This window comes from Zonotrichia leucophrys, chromosome 2 (assembly GCF_028769735.1).
Source record: "Zonotrichia leucophrys gambelii isolate GWCS_2022_RI chromosome 2, RI_Zleu_2.0, whole genome shotgun sequence".
NCBI classification, from domain to species: Eukaryota; Metazoa; Chordata; class Aves; order Passeriformes; family Passerellidae; genus Zonotrichia; species Zonotrichia leucophrys.
This window is the reverse complement of record NC_088171.1, coordinates 142,076,195-142,096,833: the sequence shown is the minus strand read 5'-3', so window position 1 is coordinate 142,096,833 and position 20,639 is coordinate 142,076,195. Positions and strand designations below refer to the sequence as shown.

Here is a 20,639-nt window from a genome sequence, read left to right as displayed (position 1 = left end):
GTGAGGAGCAGCCAAGAGGAGCATGTGGGCTTCACTTCAGGGGTGCTGCTCAGGAGAGCAGCAGGATCTTTAAAAAAATTTCTCCAAGGTATAAACTTAAGTTCCACTGGAGTAAGAATTACAGATGCCTGCTAGAAATACTACATAAAAGAGAAGGAACAGTCCAGGAGGTTCTCACAGTATGTGGAAGAGAACTTCCTGACAAAATTATGAGGCAGCCAACAAGGGAAGGCACCTGCTGGACCTGCTGTTGTGAAGAGAGAGGACTTGTGGGTGATGTCATAGCTGGAGGCTATCACCATGACATGGTGACAAAGGATAAAGAAAAGGCAGAGATATTTAATATCATCTTTGCTTCAGTCTTCAATAATCAGACTGTTTCTTCTCAGAGGACCCAGCCCCTGAGCTGGAAGAGAGGACAATGAGCACAGTGAAGCCCCCATAATCCAAGGGCAATTGGTCGTTGTGACCTGCTACAGCACTTGGACACACACAAGTCCATGGGGCCAGATGGGATCCACCCAAGAGTACTGAGGGAGCTGTGGAAGAGCTGACCAAGCCACTCTCCATCATTTATCAGCAGTCCTGGCTCAATGGGGAGGTCTCAGTTGACTGGAAGGGAATCAATGTAACATCCATCTACAAGAAGAGCAAGAAAGAGGATCTGAGGAGCTACAGGCTTGTCAGCCTAACTTCAGTGCCACAGAAGGTTACAGAGCTGAGCACCTTGAGTGCCAACACATGGCACATACAGGACAAGCAAGGGATCAGGCCCGGACAACACGGGTTTGGGGTGAATGGAGTTAAATCCAGCTGGCAGCTGCTCACAAGTGGGGTTCTCCAGGACTTGGTGTGGAGGCCAGTCCCATTTAATATCTTCATCTATGATCTGGGTGAGGGGATCAAGGGTACCCTCAGTCAGTTTGCAAATGAATGTCGACACTGAATTGCTGGTGCATGTCCAAAGAAGGGCAACAAAGCTGCTGGTGGGCTGGGGGTGTTTAGCCTGGAGAAAAGGACGCTCAGAGGGGACCTTATTGCTCTCTACAACTCCCTGAAAAAAGGCTGTAGCCAGATGGGGGTTGGCCTCTTCTCCCAAGTAACAAGGGACAGGAGAAGACAAAACAGCCTCAAGTTGCTCCAGGGAAGGTTTAGACTGGATATTAGGAAAAATTTCTTCACCAAAAACGTTATCAAGCACTGGAACAGGCTGCCCAGGGAAGTGGTTGAGTCACTGTTCCTGGCGGTATTTAGAAGACATGTAGAGATGTGGTACATATGAGTTAGGGGTGGAGTAAGCAGTGTGAGGTTTATGACCGGACTCCAAGCTCTTAAAGGTATTTTCCAACCTTAATGATTCTATGATTCTGTTCTATGGTTCCAGGCAGAAAGGTATGACTGAAGGACCAAGAAGCAGATAAAAACTTGCTCTGTTTGGAAGCTGGAATCCCACGACTTCAGGTAACGGGAATACAGCTCTGCTTCCTTTTCCAGCTGTGCCAGGTTAACAGTTTCAGAAGCTGCTGGAGTCTTTGGGGATAAAATTCTGAGGGGGTATCTCAAGTCTTTGGACTAGTATCAGTACCAAAGAAAGCACTGGTGTTAGTGGCTTATGATGCTTCTCATGTGAAGCAAAAGAATCCATCCCTGCTATCCATGAGTCTGCTGCTTGCCTACAACCTAGATCACTGGTGCTGCAGACAAATTGCCAACACTCACCCAGCCTCCAAATTCTACCTCTTGCTGCCATCCCCTGTGGGAGAGGAGTAACACAGCCAAGGGAAACCCTGAGCAGCTCAAATGGAAGAAAGAGCTCAGAGCAAATACGAGATGGCAGAAATCACAGGGGTGCTCTCTTCAACCCTTGTAGTCCATGGAGAGGCCTGGCCAGTAGATATAACCAGCAGAGTGATGTCTGTCTGCATAGCTGCTGTCAGCAGCAAGACTTTGGTTTCTTTGACTACAATGTCCTACTCAATGCAAATGGACTGTTAAGAAGATATTAAAGCCACCTGACAAAAATAGCTCTGTGATGAGATTACAGTTCTAGTGAGGATGACTGTAAACTAAATTCATTGAACAATGGGGCATTTGCCCAGAGGTAAAGAAGGGAAGGATGAAGTCTGTATAAGGAAAGGGCACTTGGGAAAGTTACACATTTCTGCTTGGAGGGAGGGCATGCACAGGCTATCCTTGGGTGTCTGGGTACTCACACACAGAGCTTGGCCTACAAACAAGAACTGGAAGTCTGTGCACAGTCAGAGTGCTCTGATGTCATCAGGATCATAAAGATTAAATGGGATAGAATCCATGACTGGAAGAGTGTCATGGAGGCTACTCATGGAGAAAATGGAGAAGAATGGCAGTTGCACTTTCTTCAAAGCATCTCCTTGTCTATGCTGACGTCCAGTGTGAAACCAGAGACTCATCTGACAGGAAACTCCTGGTCAAAAGCAAAGGCAAAAGAAACATGAGCCACGTTCAAGGGGACAATGAACCGGATAATGCTGTATACAAACAATGACCAAAAGCAACCCAATTACCAGACTTGGTCCTCATTAGAGCCACATGGCATTGTGCAAACAATCCAGGGTATTTCTAGACCAGATGGGTGATAACTTTTTAATGCAAAAGTTTAATGCAAATGCTAGAGAGGACAAACAAAGGTAATATCCTATGTGACCTCTGTACACAAACATGGAAGAAAAGTGGCAAATGTGGTCACAGATAGTAGCTTGGGAGCAGTGACCACAAGCTGATTGTATTCAGGATCCAGAAGTCTGGGAAGATAAGAAGAAGAAATAGGACTGAGGATTTTAGGCAAATGGCCGTTGGATTATACAGGACATGGCTCCTGGGACATTGAAGCAAAAAGTGCCATTATCTTAGCTGATACATTTTTGCAGAAAACTTACTGCCAACTGAGGAACTAATAATAATCCTATTTTACAAGATTGGCATTTCAGTAGAAGACTCACTGACTAAGCAAGGAGTTTCTTGATGAACTGTAAGGCAAAAGGACAGCATACAGCAAATAAAAAAGTGTACAAAATCATTACTTTGGCACTTAGGAACAATACTGAAAAAATGAAAGCACATTCAGAATGAAAACATGATGGATGTCAATAGTAGCAAGACAGAGTTGTGTAAATTCAGAGACAATGTGAGGATGTTGCTGAATGGAGGCCATAACCCAGTGGTTGTGCAGATGAAAAAGGCTGAGGTACTGAATACATTTTTGCCTCCATCTTCACAGGAAAAGATTACTCCTAGATTTCCAGATGTAGCAGGATGGTTTGAGAAGAAACATTTTAGGGAGAAGTTAGGAATGAGTTAGAACAGCTGATGTATTCAAATCTATGAGGACAGATACACAATCTGAAAGTGCTGAAAGAGTCAGCTGATGTGTCACTAGACCTGCCTCTCACCTCTGTAAGAACAGGATCATTGACACCGACCCCTGAAAACTGCAAGAAGTCTAGCACTGTGCCTGGCTTTAGCAAAGACATAAGAAAAGCGACTACAGGCCACTTAGCCTACCCCCAGCCCCTGGAAGGATTACATACCACATCCTTCTGGAATCTACTTGCAAACACGCAGGGAACAAAAAGGTAATCAGCCACAATCAGCACGGACTCACAAAGGGCACCAAATGCTTGATGAAACTGATGATTCCTTCCTGTGATGGACTGACCTAAAATGCAGATGTGGGGAGAGTGGTGGATGTAATCAAATGGTCTGTTGGGTATACAGAAAATTACTGGGCCAGCCAGCTCAGAGGGTAATGCTCACAGCAAACACCAGTTTGCCATCCAGCTGGTAGCCTGTACCAAGAGGAGTATTGTAGTGCTGAACAGAAGAGCTGAATATGTTCAATATCCTCACCAAAGGCCTGGATGATGAAACCAAATGCACTCTCAGCAATCTTCTAGGCATAACTAGCCCAGCAGCATTTGACATATCAAGCAGTAGAGGTCCTTCAATCAAGAAGGACCTTGAGGAAAATCAGAACTGGTAATGCCAAGTTCAAGAAAAAGGATTCTACAGCTTTTCTAGGGGCAGGATAACCCCAGGCATCAGCAGTTGTTAGGGACTGACTGGCTCTGTAGCAGCTCTGCCATGGTAGATGCCAAGTGAAATTTCAGGAAACATTTTCACTGCTAATTAGCAAATTGGATTCGGCTACATTTGGAGCAGCATGGCCAGCAGAAGTTATTCTTCCTCTCTATGAAGCATTGATTAGGCAATAGCTGAAATACTGCTCCCCACATCAGACTTCCCAGTTCAAGAGGCATTTGGAGAAACCCAAATCTGGGAAGGGGCCATGGGCTCATGACTGACAGAAGCTGAAGAAGCTGGGTTTTTTTATACCCATAAACATGAGGCTAAGAGAGGCAAAAAAAAACTATTTGAAGAAGAGTTACAAAAATGGTGGAGCCAAGCTTTCCTCAAGTAATGAAAACACACATAAAATTGGAGGGGTTTTTCTGACAGTGCTATGAACTTAATGCTTTCTTTCTTAAGAAGCAAGATATGCTTTGTTGTCTCTTATCCAGTATCTCCAGTACTAAGCAGGCCACAATCACAACTTAGTTGACCAAATTTATATATCCCAACTGGATTACATATCTTTTTTATGACACTGTTGATGGGCATGTAAAAGGCATTTTCATATTCACCAACCCAGGAACCTCAAGCACTGATCTTAAAGTTTTCAGATTATGATCCATCAAAATAGTTTATAACCTACATTGTATTTTACTTAACCATCCAGGAAAACATTTTATGCCATTTGGTGTGGTTGAGACCAGAGCAGGTACTTCAGATGAAATTTCATCAAGTTTACAAGAAGGGATCCTATCAGGTACTCACCCAGAGCTGTAGTTCACCTCCTCCCATCAGTACTACAAGAAGATTTGTTATTTAGAACAAGTTATTAAGGGGTTTTTTTGGGGCATTAAGGGAGAAAACTGACTGCAAGACAAAGATCTAGCTGAAGATTCTTCCCTTTTTTAATCCAAGTGGGTGTAGCTCCGCAAACTTCAAGTTGGATTTTATCTGCTACTACCTAATCATTAAATGGTTTATGTGGTTTTACATTATATGGATTTGAAATGAGCTTTCAGATTAAGAATTTTTCAATTATGTAACAATGCCCAGAGCAGGAGCTGTTCATCTACTTATTTTTTAAATCATCAAATACATAAGTAAGAACAGAGAGATAAATTATTAGATATCCTGAAAACTTTCCAAATATTAAAATTATGGAGGTGGAAAGTCATTTTTAGATAGAATAATATTCCAAAATAAGTTTGAAATAGATAATAAATGTAATTTATCTAAATCTCCATAGCCATTGAACATAAATTTCAGGGTGCATTAGTGTTTGTGGAGACTGGGTTTTCTATGCAGTTTATTTTCTGCTTCTTTCAGATATGGTACCTCACATCAAAGACCCATCCAGCATATTCTCTTCCCTTTAACAACGGCAGAAGAAAAAAGCTGGAGTAGGAATCTAATGACCACCAAATAGAAAGATCTTTCCCTGTTTCTCCATATACTTTCCCTACAACTAACAACTTGCAGTTTAGGGATTTACCAAGACAGTGACTGTATTTGAATCTTTGCATCTAACAGCTGTCAAGGATTTTTTCTTCTATTAATTTGTCCAGTAGCTTTTGGAACTCATTAATGATCTGGTCTCCATAGCATCCTGTGGCAACTAATTCCACAATGTAATTATTCACTGTGTAAAAAGTTACTTCCTTTTGTTGATTTAAAACCTGCTGCTGGATAATTTCATTAAATGGCTCTTTATGTGACACATGGTGAACAAACACTTCTGTTCCATCCCTGACTACACACTGCTATTATAGTCACCTCTTACCTGAATTAACTGAGAGCTTCTCCTTGAGCATAAGCCACACCTGTAATCCTGTATAGGTGCTTTTTGCTTTAGCTGGATTTTCCCCTTACCATAAAACAATCTCTGTCTATTAAAAATTTACCAGGTGAATAACTGCTGAAAAGAACTAGTATAAGAAGGGACTAACAGAAGGAGTTTGGGTCTGAGTTTTGTGGGACTTGGAAATGGCCAAGGGTAAACTCAGGCTGAACTGTAGCAACCATTACAACTACAGTGACCTGTGCTGTGCACATAAACCTGGTTGATAGGATTTGTCTGATATTTGTTTGTAAGCCTGACTGATGAAGGTGGCCGAGCATCTGCCAGCCTAACTGACTGATTGAGGAGGATGGCTTGCTAAACTCAGGTCAAATTAGTCCACAGGGGGTTGGTAGAGACACAAAACTAACTGATGGGCCAGATTCTCCTAAAATACTCTTCAATGATACTTCCATGTGCTCTGTCAGGTTATATCCACCAAGGGATACAAAGCATTGCTGTCAGTGGGAGAAAAGGCAACAGTGCTGAGTCTTCTCCAAGGGCAGGTGACCAACCAACAAGAGCCAACTCTGGGTTACACCAAAAGAAGGTAGGAAAGGGATTCCAAAGCCTAAACAGGATGAAAGAGGGGAAGAAAGAGAAAAGGCAGAGAAGCTGCCCACCAGTCTGAACACCAGCATTCCATTGAGAGGAGGTGGTGGTGAGGGCCATGGCTCATTGTTAGTGGAATTTAGCAGAGAGCAGTGGGAAAAGGTGGGGCTGTTTTGTGAGGACTAAGGGCATACAGTGGGGTTGTTAATAGCTTCTCCAGAAACTCCCTCTTTCAAGAGACAGTTTTACTGAACTGGACCAAACTGCCTCTAGCACAGCCCAGGCTTTACCTGCATCCCTTGATCACCTCCAACTAAGCATAAAAATATCCATGGAGAAACATTTCATTTACAGCCCACACTTTGTATTACAACAATTATCACACCCCACAAAACCACACCCTGTATGTTTTCCCTTACCAGAGTTGCAATCTTCCCAGCAACTCTTGTAAACTCACCACTGCATCCAAGCCCTCGCTATCCAATCTTCTCCCCACACAACAGAAGAAAAAACAGCATCATAACAGCTTTGAACAGTGGATGAGTACCCAGTTGAGCAAACATTGTGAACTGTTCACACAGAAGCAGTGGCAATGCAGTGAGGCACTAACATTTGAAGAGTGCCAGCAGACTTAAGAGTAGCAACATCACTGAGTTTTTACTTTCTCTGGTTTTGTAGAATTTGTTAGATGTGGTACGTGTGAGTACATGTAAACATGGGAACTTTACACTTTATGAGGAAGTCTGAAGTGCATCTGATGTACACTTATTTTCTTAAATCTTTTATATGTTTCATTTCTTGTCAGTGTTAATACACGAGTCTAAGGACAAAAGAAATACTTCAGCTGGTGAAATCAGTGTGCTCAAGCTATGCATGTAGCTCAGTTGAAAAACATGGGAGCCCAGAAATTAGCTCAACTTGCCAACCCTTATTATCAAGCACACTGTTTGTAACTCACAGTAGGTTATCAACAATGGGGCCACATTTGGGAAATACTGTGACATCTGGTATTGATTTCTGGCAGGATTCAGGTATTTTTTGAATCCTCTTCTGCAAATTGGAAAGATAATAAAATGCATACATGCTACTAGGCAGGTTTTTTTTATTATTTTTTAAAATTTCAGTAGGCACTGCAATGGGCATAGTTACATACTGCAGCACATCACAAGCACAAAGAAGTCATGCTGCTGCTTTGAAATCACAGCACTAGCTTCCCTCAACAGGAGTAATGTAGAATTTGAGAAAGAAAAACAATGTGACATTTGCAGCACAGGTTTACTACATGTGTTAGAAACTGTGAGAAACCCATTATTCAATTTAATGAAATAAATATCAAAAAGCTACTCTTAAATCATAAAGCAAAGAAATGCTCTCCACTTTAACAAAAGCTCTAAATACACAGTTCTGTAAAAGTGAAAACATTCACTAAGAAACCATACTACAAAGTTGTATGACTTTGGTCTATTCCAAATGACATGCAATAAGTTGCACGCACACTCCTATTTACACCCAGTAATGAACAGCTCAACAAGAAAAAATCCTAAATAATATAATTCATGAGGAAGCTAGGAATGAGAGTTGCAGCTCCTACCACTAACTCCTTCTTAGCTGAAATCCTTTAATAAAAACAAATTGATGGAAATAGGAGCCACCAAAAAAAAGTGTGATCTAGTTAATGCTGTAAGCAACATATCTGTGATTCATTATAAATCTGCTAAGAATTTTGCTGAGGGAAAATCTGGGTAACTGAGTATTTTTATTGATAAGATCAGTTTAAAAAAATACTAGGAGAAAAAGTAAATGTTTTTAAATGAGTGACTTAACATTTAAAATTTTGGAGAAGGAATTTTAAAGTATCCAACATATACATATAACTTCTGGAAACAATTACAGTAATTAAAACAATACTCAACCTTTGGAGGGAGACATTTTATGGATGGCATTCCAGAAACTGCCTCCCCACTGACACTGATCAACTTGGGTGTGTTCAATTAACAGCAGAAACTAATTTAAAGCAAAACCCCTGCTGCTGAGAATCATCCAGGATTTAACACTCAACCTTCACCCCCTGGCTCCAAGGATTTAAATCCTTGACTGTCAGCAGGAGCTTTCTAGATGAGACGATTAATTTGAAATACTATTTTCACTACTGAGCAACTGAAACTGCAACACCAGTGTTTCCAGTAATAAATTTCATCTACCAAAAAAAATTCCATTATTTGAGATTAAGATAGTTTTTTAATCTATTTTACCTCAACACCTACTAGTTTCATTACATTTCAAAATTTTATCTTCTTTCTCTAGGCCTGGCTAAATGAGACAGAGTTAATTCACATTGACTCTGAAATGCAGACACTGCCTAGAAAAGTAAGGATACAAATCACAGAGACCTTTAGTTGCCCTATGTGTGACCTTCTGGAATTTCAGAAAAAGTTCAGACTGCCAATTGCAATCTTCAGTGTTAAAATAAAATCATTACAAACTGAATCCAAATAGCTTTGAATTCTTCAGGTAGAAAAAAAAATATAAATCTCTTACAGACTCTGTTACAGACAGTGATATGAGATGCTGTCCACATGACTGAGATCATGGTTGAGTGAGACGGTAAATTCAGTTTCAGGATGCTTCCTATGAGATCAAAACCACCACAGCTGCATGACACACAACTGAGTGTAACCCACACTGCCAATTCTAATTTTGCACAGTTAAGCTCCATCAGGTAGTGTCTGTCCTGCAGCCAGAAAACAGCCAGCATAAACAGTATCATGTGATCTGGCTTAATTGATGAGCACGTGCTACCAGGTGATTTGGAACTGCACAAATGCAGTGTTAATAAACACAGGACCACAGCCCAAGGTACACAGTGAAACAATTTGTCAAGGTCAACCACACAAGCTGCTAGTAGACCTGAAAATAGCATCCAGTCCTCCTTAATCGCAGGCTAGTTTGCTACCTACTGGGCAACACTGCTGCCCAACATAGCAGACTCAAATTGCCATGTGGTTCTCAGGACTTCTCTGGCACATTTGTTCTTAATACCACCCCTGCTGCCACCGTATCTACAGAGGTCCCAGTCCCATGTGATGGCCCTAGGTCCAGAACATTTTTTTTCACCCAAATCTTCCCTGCTATCCAGCTGTGGCCCCTGCTGCCCCATTCCTACCCATACAAGCCAAGGGCCATTTCAGCAACTACAATGTTGACACTGCAAATATTTAGGAAAACGTTTAGCTTGGCCAGTGTAAGCAGCCACAGTGAAGTCAAACAAACCTATGTCCATATGCAGGAGTTTCCAGGGTTTATTCTTCAAAAAGCAGGACACATTTTTATGCTTGCTAGGACACACTAAGACACACTACTGAGGATGTGCTATATAACCCACATAAAATTAAACAGCATTCCTACTTCTTTATATGCTACTCACTAAAAAAATATTTTAACTGCAGCTCACCAAATGTTGACTCTAACATATTACTGTAGGGAGCTACACACATAGATCACTAATTCTCAGAAAGTAAAAAGCGGCTTCAGTCAAATGCTTAGCCCAACACATACAGAGACACAGAAAAAAGTAAAGCAAATATTATAAAGTAAATATTAGAAAAGTGTTGAAATGCATCTTTGTCCCAGTTTCTGCAGGAAGCAGAGAACATGCCTACAACAGTGCTGTATTATTTGAATTACTGTTTGGAGATGGCAGTAGGACAGAGCAAGAAATACATTATTGATTAGAAATTTTATCAAAAAGTACTGAAGAAACTTTAAAATATTAAAAAACTCCATAGCTAGCTAATGCTAGGAATAAGCTTCCCAGTAAAAGTTTCAGTAAGTCCTGTGGCATTATATACATATCTATAGATACAGAGGCATAATTATAGAGTCACGTATTATTTTCCTCTACTATCCTGCCAAAGTCATTATAAGGATTTTATCCAATGCCCATATTTTGCTTATTCTGTAAGATGAATGATCAGTCTCAAGTGGCTTCATTAGTAGATAACAAGTAAACAACAACTAAAGAGGAATTTCAATTAGAATTCAAGATACCAAAATAACAGCCAAGAGGAGATCCATTCTTAAAAAAAAAAACTCTAAAGATGAGGTTTTAAAGATGAAGTAAGTTCTCCAAAAATCTCCAAAGACATTGGCATTGGTACATTTTTCACCAGGGTTTTGACTTGTTGCTGCTGATGGTGCACCTCAGTACACTCTGACTGAATTTCAAGATAGAATCACTTGCTTTTACAATTAGAGCGTCAGGATAAATGCAGCAAAAGACTACAAGGGTTCTTTTATTCTCTCTGCCAGCCAAAGAAAAGATTTATCCATTCCACTAAACCCATTTTTCTGGTACTCCACAAAGACCTTCCTGAGCAATTTCTGTGCAGCAGAGAATCTTTCTGATAAAAAGGAAGGTCCCAAAATTGTCATGGCTAACAGACAATATTTCAGAATCAAGAAACACTGATGGCAGAGGAAATGCTCTGAGCTCAGCTGTACAGTGAAGGTCAGAGTTGCAGATATGGATATCATCAGTGGATTTTGCCCTAAAACATGTTGTCATGACAGTGTAGCAAGAGGGAAAATGAAGAGCAAAGTGCTTATTAAGAAAATGTCAGCACCAAGCATGAAACTAGAAAGTTCCATGTCAAGAATTGTTTCACTGACAACACTGTAATGAGTATCTCAGTGCCAGTCACTGTCAGAGAGTCCCAAATCAGCTAAAACATGTGAATCCCTTGGGATTCACAGTCTTCCTGGTACTTATTCCTACAGAAAACTAAGTGACAATCTGATTTTTAAGCACAGCCCTGTCTCTAACAGGCAGCATTTGCCACATACACTGAACTCAGTCATCACATTAGCTCTGCTGCCACAGCTGTGCCAATGAAGATGGGACGTGGCTGGAAGGAACCCCATCCTCTGCTTGACCTTACTGTTCCTTCAAAGACCACACTGCAAATGGAGCTACCACTGCAGAAGTGTTTTCTTGCTTTAGTCTACTTTTTCAAAAGAGACAACTTGGATATATTGGCAGAACCTTTTGCAATAGGACTCTGGCCTACAAAGTTATGCTGCCAGAGGCTGGTTAACAGAGGTGTTAAGTCCCTTTCATTTTTATGAGACCAGGGAAGACCATCCAAGTCACTACAGCATTACACTCTGAGTTTTAAGTGAGGAAACTAGAATTCTGCTATACAGGTTGCAAATCAGAGACCATGAATTCAACTGTACTGTAGTTTTAAAACAGGATTCTTTACTTTTCTGCAGAGGCTTTTAGATCACTCACAAGCTGCACACTTGGAATACGACCCACATCACTGAAGGGAATTATCCTCTGCAGGATTACAACCCACACAGTTTGCCACTAAAATAACAGACCCCAATACTAAGTAATCTGCTCTAAATTACTGACCCATTGGACAAACATCCCCTCTTATTCACACTCCAAGGACCTTGCTGGTCTAAAGGGATAGAATCACTCTAAAGGGATAAAATCACTCTTGTAAAAGGAACATGGTGCATCCCTCACCTTTGCAAAGGAAGAATGAACATTTGACAGGGTGTGAAGTCACAGAGGCATAAATGACCAACACATCCAGACTTCAAATCCTCTCAAGACATGCACTTACATCAGTTGTATGTAGTAGTTTTGCAGATAAAACCCAACAAAGAACATTTTAATTTCAGTTCCTGGGTTCAAACTATAATTAACTTTGAATTAAATTACTATTATAATTGCTCACATCAGTCTCCATGCAGGATAATCAGAAAACAAAGATTTCAGCAGCCACTGACAGTGATAGATGTGATTCACCAAGAAAAATGTGGGAAAGCTCTAGCAGAAGTAGGGATAAAACCCAAGCACCAATGCAACATCTAGAATTTTCATCTTTTCTTCAGCTCAACACCACCTCCTTCCTAGCACTTTTTCAACAAGTCTCTTCCTCATATGTCTACATGATCTCAAGACTTTCCAAGCCCATGTCCTTTACCTTTTCATCTGCCTCTCCTCATTCTGAGTGCTTCCTTCTCTTGGTTTTTTTCTTAAATATGTCTCCTCTATGTTTCTTCCACCTTGCTAAGGTTTGGATTTGATTCTGCTACAGTGCTCAGTTTTAGCAAAAGGCAGACAAAGTGATGTTTGGCAAAGAAGTAACTTGCAAAAGGAAGCACTAAGCAATCCTTGCCAGAGATGCCATCACCACATTCAACAATTTCCTGTCACCTGCAAAAGAAACAAAATAGCCAAGGTTCTATTTCCCTAAAGGAGAAGAAAAGAAAGGTGGGAATAATGTGACTTTAGAAGTTAGTTTTGCCTTCCTTGTTCTCTAGTTTGATCTACAATACACTGTAATTGATTTTATCTAGAGAAGTCTGGGGATTTCAGAAAATTTACCCCGGCTTTTACAGTCCCAAAGAAACCAAATGCTTGAAAAGCTGAGAGAGTAGTCATTCCACTACCACCATCCCTGCTAAGGCAGAGAGCAGAGTAGAAGTGAGGGAGCAGGCACGACTGCTGAAATGAAGCACCATGAGACAGTACAGGAAAACAAAACCTGCAGGAACCAAGAGCCATGACCCAAGAAGCAAGAACAGGAGGACACAATAAATCAAACTACAATGCCAACTACAACTTTGCTTGAGCATTGTGCTCATTAGGTAAATTCAGTATAACACCTGTCTGTAGGGTGCAGCCATGCCCTGCTCACATAAGCCACTTCCTCAGATAGCATGCACAACAAAACAAATGTGCACTGGGTCTTACATGCAGAAAAGAGACTGCAAAGCCAATGACTTCACAGTTAGGTTGTTACATATATGGGAAATGCCAATTCTTTATTGTTCAAAGGGTATAAAAAGGAGCACCTGGCACACTGAAGACGTGTTAGCTTTAAGGATTCACCACCTAGAACCTGTTCTCTGCACAGACATGAAATAAAATCAAGCATCTTGACTCTGTGTGTGGATTGTCTTCCTGCACAATGGGTGAAAGAATCCCTATTTAGAACAACACAATATGCTGGCATTCTGGCCACTTGAGAACTTTGTCAGAGTAGGGAACACTTGAGCCTGGGTTCCAATCATTTGGGTCCATTTCAAGAGTATAAAAAAAATCTCCAAGAGGTACTGCAGCTCCATCAGTCTTTCATTGTTACATAAAAAATAAGAGTGCTGTCTGGACTTTGTATAGTAAGGACCTGAATATTGGCTCGGTTTTTTTTAAAAATACCCATTAAAAATGAAAGAAGAAGCAGCAACAGAAGTCCAGTCATTACACAGGTACAAGAAAATCCAGTGGCACAGGGAGTTTCCACAGACAAAGGATTTCCCACAGCCTATTGTTGGAAACACTGTGATTCAACTGCTCACTTCTTGCTCAACAGGCTGCTGATTCAACCAGAAGAGGATGCTGGTATGTCTCACCTTCTGCATTCCACCTACTGCAGACTAAATCAACAAAAAAACTGGCTTTGAGAAAACATGTGACTATATCTCATGCTAGTTTCAAGTTATTTACATCACAATCCTTTGGTTGTACAACCTCACCTTTTCGTCAATGCCATTTAAAAATACACATAATAAAATAATATATCAGGAATTTTAACGGCTACTGTCTCTTATCTTGCTAAATTCCAGTTGGACATTTCACTAGAAACAGCTGGTTAGAAGGAGAAACACAGACTATAAAATACTTTCAGATTCACTGCTGTATGAGGAAATTACAGACCAGAAAAATCATCAACATACAAACTTATAAAAGAATCAGATAAAATGTGTTTTACAGCTGGAGACAAATCCTGTCTACGAAGAACAGTCTGCTTGTGAAAATTAATGACCTGCTGCAACTCCCCAGAGAAAGCCCTCAGGTAAGGAATTCAGCTGGAAGCAGGCAGCAAGTCAGTGGAGGCTATTTTAAACCCAAGCTATTCTACAGCTACTTCCAGGTGCAGCCCTAAATTCAGCAACAGTATCTGTTTCCCAGAAGAAGATTTTAAGCTGTCTCTGACAGGTAACTGGAGATGAGCAGAGCAGCTCCAGAGGCATGGCATGCAGCTAGCCTCCAAAATAAAGCATGAGCTGTTATTTTTCAGAGAACAGATTGTTCTACAGCACAAGTTATATGCATTTCTTTCTCATATTCACAGAGGCTTCTGGATGCTGGCAGGGGAAAGGACAACCAATTCCCTGGAGTGAAGTAGGAAGCAGAGACAGGAGAAGTGTGGCTAGAGGCTAACAGATTAGCCATTACCAAATTTATAATCCATGTAGACTCTAGAACATGTTAAATATCTTGGAGCTGTATTTTTAGCACCTTAGGACTGAAATAACAGGAAATGAGCTTGTTTTAATGACACAAAGAAGCTGTATTAGGAAAAAAAAAAAAGAGGGGGAAAGGAAAACTAACCCTTCCAGGTATATTTTTTTGCATACCAGCACAGCTATATACACAACAGATACTGCTGAATTCAATCCTAAAATTCACAAATGTATCACTGCTCTGCCAAAACCAACAAAAATACCTTCACTTCAGTGAAGCAGTTGCACCTGTGCTTCACTTAAAATATCATGAGTGATGCATCTGAAGTAAACAGGACTTGAGTGTTTTGTTGGTGAAGGCATAGATTTGCTCTTTATAGTCCTAAACTTGAAAAAAATGCTGATAAATGGAAATAATGGAAAAAATTTTAAAGTCATTGTTTCAAATTACTTGAAATTCCTATTAGAACAATAACAAATAAATTATCAATTGGCTTATAATCAAAATATAAACCACCTGTGTTTTGCTCAAGTCTGGATATATATCATTAGTCTCTAACAATGAGGACTGTGTTACAATTTGCCAGGAAAGCTCAAAAATCATGAATAGTCCAAATAAAAGGAAAAAGTTCTGAACCATCCAACATAAATTAGGATTTATGCAATTATGGTGACATCTGAAGTGAAATGTATATTTAAAAACTACATGGGGAACAGTGCTTGTATCTACTGCTGTCCAACACTTGTTGATGTAGACATAGTTTTGAATGCCTTTTGTATGTTTAATTATATGAATGAAGATTTTCAGTTAAGCATTTGATCAGATGATTTAAAAAAAAATAAAGGAAAATCTAGGGGGAAATGCATTGCTTTGCTCTTCTTGTACTGCTTTTAAAAGAACAAAAAGCAAAAAAATAGCAGGGTGGCTTTAACTGAAAAGCTCCACTACCTTTAACATTTTGAAACACGGACTTCCCACCTTGAAGGGAAATCAGGGATGTGCTTCTGCATGTTCTAGAGAAACGCACAGAAAACCGACAGCGAGAAGGGAGCTGAGTTCTCCCTGCACCGACGTGCCCTGAAACTGAGGCTCGGCCGCGCTGGACCCGGACCCGGACCCGCCCCTTCCCGAGCCGGCTCTGCCGCGGAGCCGCCGCGCGCTCCCGCCGGGCCGGGAACGCGCCGAGCCCTGGTCCGGCAGAGCGCGGGCGCGGCGCCCCCTGGCGGCCTCTGGCAGCGCTGCCGCCCCGCTCGGAGTTTGTCTGTCCTTTGTCCGTCCGTCCGTCCTTTGTCCAGGGGCGGAGCGAGGCCCTGGTTCATAGAGCGAGCAACCCGCCAGCTGACCCTGTACACTCAGCAGCCAGGCCAGGTGGCAGGACGGCAGTGGGAAGCAGATTTAAAGCCTCGGTTCTCTGCAGCGACAGCAAGTGACTCAGTTTGTTCCTCAATTCAACTGCCACACTCACATCTTCCACAATACAGAGGTGGCATCACCTGAGAGTGGGGTGTCTTAGCTACAGTGTCCTCAATCCTTCCCAAAGCATCACCCATATTCCCAACGCTGTGGGTTTGGTGGGGTGAAGTTAAAAACTCTTCTTCCTAGCTTCCTACAGGGTGGCAAAGTTAAGAGTATTGGCAACTTCAATATTTTATACCTGCTGAAGAGCTGTCTTTACAGTTCTGTATTGTTTAAATGTAACATTTGTGTCTTTTGAAAGATAATATTTAAAAAGGGTATGTTTTAATCACTTAATGAAAAGAGATAATTTACCTGATTTATGATCTCTTCAAATGCTGTTATATAATGATTAAGTTCTCTGTCCATTCTAGCATATTCTAACATGACATTTTCCATATTTTTAATATCTTCTTCATCATCTGCAAAATAAAATACGTGGAACATTATTTTCAGGCAGCATTTTTTCTTCACAGATGTTTTATTTATAAGTATTCATGCTGTGAATATCTTATGCATTTGTAAGTCTCAGCAGGTGTTTTCAGGTTACTCAAACATACATTTTTTTCTCATTTTGCAACTGTAATCTTTGACATTTCTTGGGTAACTTGAACAAACAGCTTACTCAGAAAGACACTTCCCTGGTTTCATGTGAACAAGAGAGAGTATGTGTAATTTCATCTACCAACACCTAGTCATTAGGCAATCAGGATATTTTCTGCAAAAGTTGTATTTCATGACTCATCACATTGCCTCAGAAACAGTCAGAAGAAACTCAAATGCCCTTGCAGTACAGTATAGTTCACAGCTATAATTAGACCTCTTATCCCCAATAAACACAGCTACAGGAAAATCAAAACAAAGCTAGCATTTTATAACACAGGAAATAATGGAAGAATGGATAGCATTTGTGATTCAAGCAGTAAAATCCTAATTGCCAGGGAAAATCAATTAACACAGGTCATGTGATTAGTAATTCATATCTACTTTTATTCTCTTCTGCACGCCTCCTAATTCCACTCCTTTCATCCTACACCTCTGCTTTCCCATCCTCACACTGCTGTGCATCTGCTTGGATAAGGGCCCTGTGTAGATGCCACAAGGCTGAACAGCCACAGCTCTTTACTCCTGACACAGCTGCATTTACCACACCAAACGCTGCCAACTGCAGGAGGACAGCCAGCCACAAGCCCTGGATCCATGCAGGAAATCAGGGAGCTAGGAAACCTATGTTTCCACTTCTGCTACTCCCATTTATTCCTATCCTGCAGTTTCCAGGTATAGAGAAAGCAGCTGGAAGCAGCTAGGCTCTGTGAAAGAGCCCCAAAGTCTGCCATGCAGCATCAGGGGTTGTCATTTGATGGAAGATTCTTTAAAAGCACTTAAATAGCCAACCTGTGCTGCTTTTAGGAAGAAAATTGTAGTACAGCTTTTCAAATTACTTTTTTTTTGTGAAGAAAGGAAAATTTTCATCTGATCTGGCAAGCTGGCACATTGCTTAAGTTGCTAACTATATTATTATGTTAGAACATAACCTATCTCTGCAGAAAGCTGACATGATTGTATATGGCCATCAGTTTGGGAGCAAAAACTGAAACACATCACTCAGAGACAGAAACATCACACCATACTGAAACAGTGATGGATCAAGGAGACAAAGGAAAAGTGCTAAGATATATTTACACCAAAGAAGTTACATAATAAGCTATACTATTTTGTGAATATGACAATTACAGTAGTGACATTTCCCTTAATTATATATAGGCTTGGTATGTATCGGTTTTTCATTAAGTAGATGAATGGATATTGCAGACAGAATCCTGGCATTCCTGCGATTTTCTACTGAATAATCACCATTTCCCTCTCCCCTTTCCCTTTCCTCCCACCCAGTTTCCATGTCCTATCTGGTAACTATGATCACACTATTTTTCCTTCCTGCTAGGAAGCATATGAAGTGCCTCCTTCAAGGCTGACACAAAGGACACTCCATGAATCATAGGAAAGGTTTGTGTAGCAAATAACTGTCATTCTCCTCCCATGGCCAAAATGAATCATGTTCAAAGAAACTACACTGGCCTAAATGTTTTAATTTTTTTTTAGGGGAAAAGAAGTGCATTGTTAAATGCCAAGAGAATTGTACAAACACTGTCTTTCCTAATAGTATAAAAATAACTTCAGGTGAAGAGTAATAACGTTGCATGCAACTTGAGAGATGGGTTAAAATAAAGCTCAAAGAGGTGGAATACATTTCAGCAAGAGGGACATTATCTCCAAATACATCCTGCTCTACATTCTTCCAGTACTGACCATTCCACCCATCCACCAGCCTGATTTAAGTCTCAATACTGTTCCCTGCTGTTTCCCTGATGTTCCTTCACACACATTAGACACGTCCTGGGAAATTGCTGAACATGTCACTAACACACAATCATACCCTGCCCTTGGAGGCAGCATGGACATACAGACAGATCTGAAGGACTGTGTACATGTCAGTTGGTGTCCATACCCTATTTCTGCTCATTGACAGATACTACAGTCCATTTTCTGTCTGAGGTTCAATCCATAGGGTGCTGAGAGCTAAGAGTAAATCTCCTTTGCTGTACCCAGTCACTTACTTCCCCATCTCTTAAACAAGATTTAAAAGAAAATTTACAAGTTATTCTGTTTGCCTTTTAAAAACTCATTGTTCTACATTACACACATAACAACCTCCTCTGCTTCCCCTTCCCCTGAAGAGCCAAGAGCATTTCTTCCCCTCCTCAGTAGGGAGCAGATGAAGGGCAGAACTTGGGTGCACATGATAAGAAACTGTGGGTGACTGTATGAAGGTGTAAAGTTTTACAGCTCACCAAGGCAGGGATCCCAGCACCTTCAAGGTTCCTTTACAACAGACTCCACCACAGGTTAATCAGAACACACCATCTAACCTGACCTTACCAAGGAACAAGAAATTAGAAAAGACTTTTCTCTCCTCAACACCATCCCACAACTCATTCTCACAAATCCCACCAACTACTGGGATTTAGCAGCACTACAGTATCAAAAATAATTAAAATGTAATAATTGCATCAGGCTTTTCAAATATTCAAAAGGCATTGTCTGTTATTCACTCTGCAAGCCCTGCTGCTGCTTTTGTTTCATATGTGAGGGTGACAGTGGAGATCCATGTAAAGGCACTGACCACTGATCCATGCAAGGCACTGACTCTCTTCCAGCAGACCATGGGAACACTGACTGCTCAATACCCTCCGGCCAGACTCCAGCTACAAAGCCAGACAACTCTCAAAAGTACTCAAACCTTGCACTCTGCAGACCAACAACCTAGCTTAACACCAAAATCAAACACTTTGCAAGTACTGGATGAGTGCCTTTTATTATCTAATCAAAAGTTATCCTAATCTTATTTCTAATTCATATCTAAGGAATGCATTCCAAACTGTCTGCATATGCTTTTAGCTACTGGCACAAAATACCATTGAAGTGCATACTGTAGTCTCCTTGTTATCTAGGCTAAATATGTTGAGTTTAGTAAGCATTTCTTCACAAGTCATTTCCCTCACCACTCAGAGATTACACATTTTGCAATATTACATTTTTTACTCACAGAAAGCCCAGTTCAAGGCCATAATTTCATTTTCAAAGGCCCGTGTGCATCATGTTAAAATTAGCTGGCTGAATATGCAGTTTGCAGTTATGAATTCCAGCTCATACAACTTTATAATCTCTTATTATAATGGAAACAGGGATATTATTCTGAAAAGTCTCCCTAATTATTAAAGAACAAAATTGCATCAAGTGGCTAGCAAGTGTCCAATTTCTCACTTCTGAAGAGACCAATCATGCTTAGGTGCCTTAATGCTGATTTAAACCATAATCAGTCACGAGTAACTTAGGTTTCATGAACTCACAGTGTTAAAACAGAAGTTGCAACAACAGAGTCCAGTCAGCACTGATTTAATACATCCTATAGTAACATTCATCTAAAATTTATCCAAAACTTGCATCTCCTAACTTCTGAGTTCATATTTACTTTAGTTTCCTGTATATATCCACAAGTTAGCAGAATTTCTGAAGATTTTTCACAACTACCTCTTTCTGTGCAAAAGTTACCACATCAGTATTTGTTATTTAGGGTATTACAGCTGTGCTGCAGCCAGTACACACCAATCTAAATGAGCATTTGCTTTCACTGCAGACTATCTTAAACACAAAATAGCCTGGAATACCATGAAATTACAGGAAGGCTCCAAACTTACAAATACAAATGTACTTTAAATGAATGTTTAAGCACACACAATGTGGATTAAGATGAATGCATACATACTTTCATATCTTTCTATTATTTGCTAACAAAAGTCAAAATTTCAATTTAAAGAAAGTTGGACATGTCAGTTCTACCTCTGGCACAACATATTGTTTTGAAAT

The 20,639-nt window shown here is 40.5% G+C and overlaps 1 protein-coding gene across 1 annotated transcript in view; it reads right to left on the bottom strand.

Annotated features, from left to right (window-relative positions):
* Window positions 1-20,639, bottom strand: part of NSMCE2 (NSE2 (MMS21) homolog, SMC5-SMC6 complex SUMO ligase) — a 124,858-nt gene that overhangs the window by 83,890 nt on the left and 20,329 nt on the right. The window contains exon 3 of the mRNA XM_064706684.1: window positions 16,530-16,636. Coding sequence (XP_064562754.1) covers window positions 16,530-16,636 — 107 coding nt within the window. The remainder of the gene's footprint in view (window positions 1-16,529; window positions 16,637-20,639) is intronic.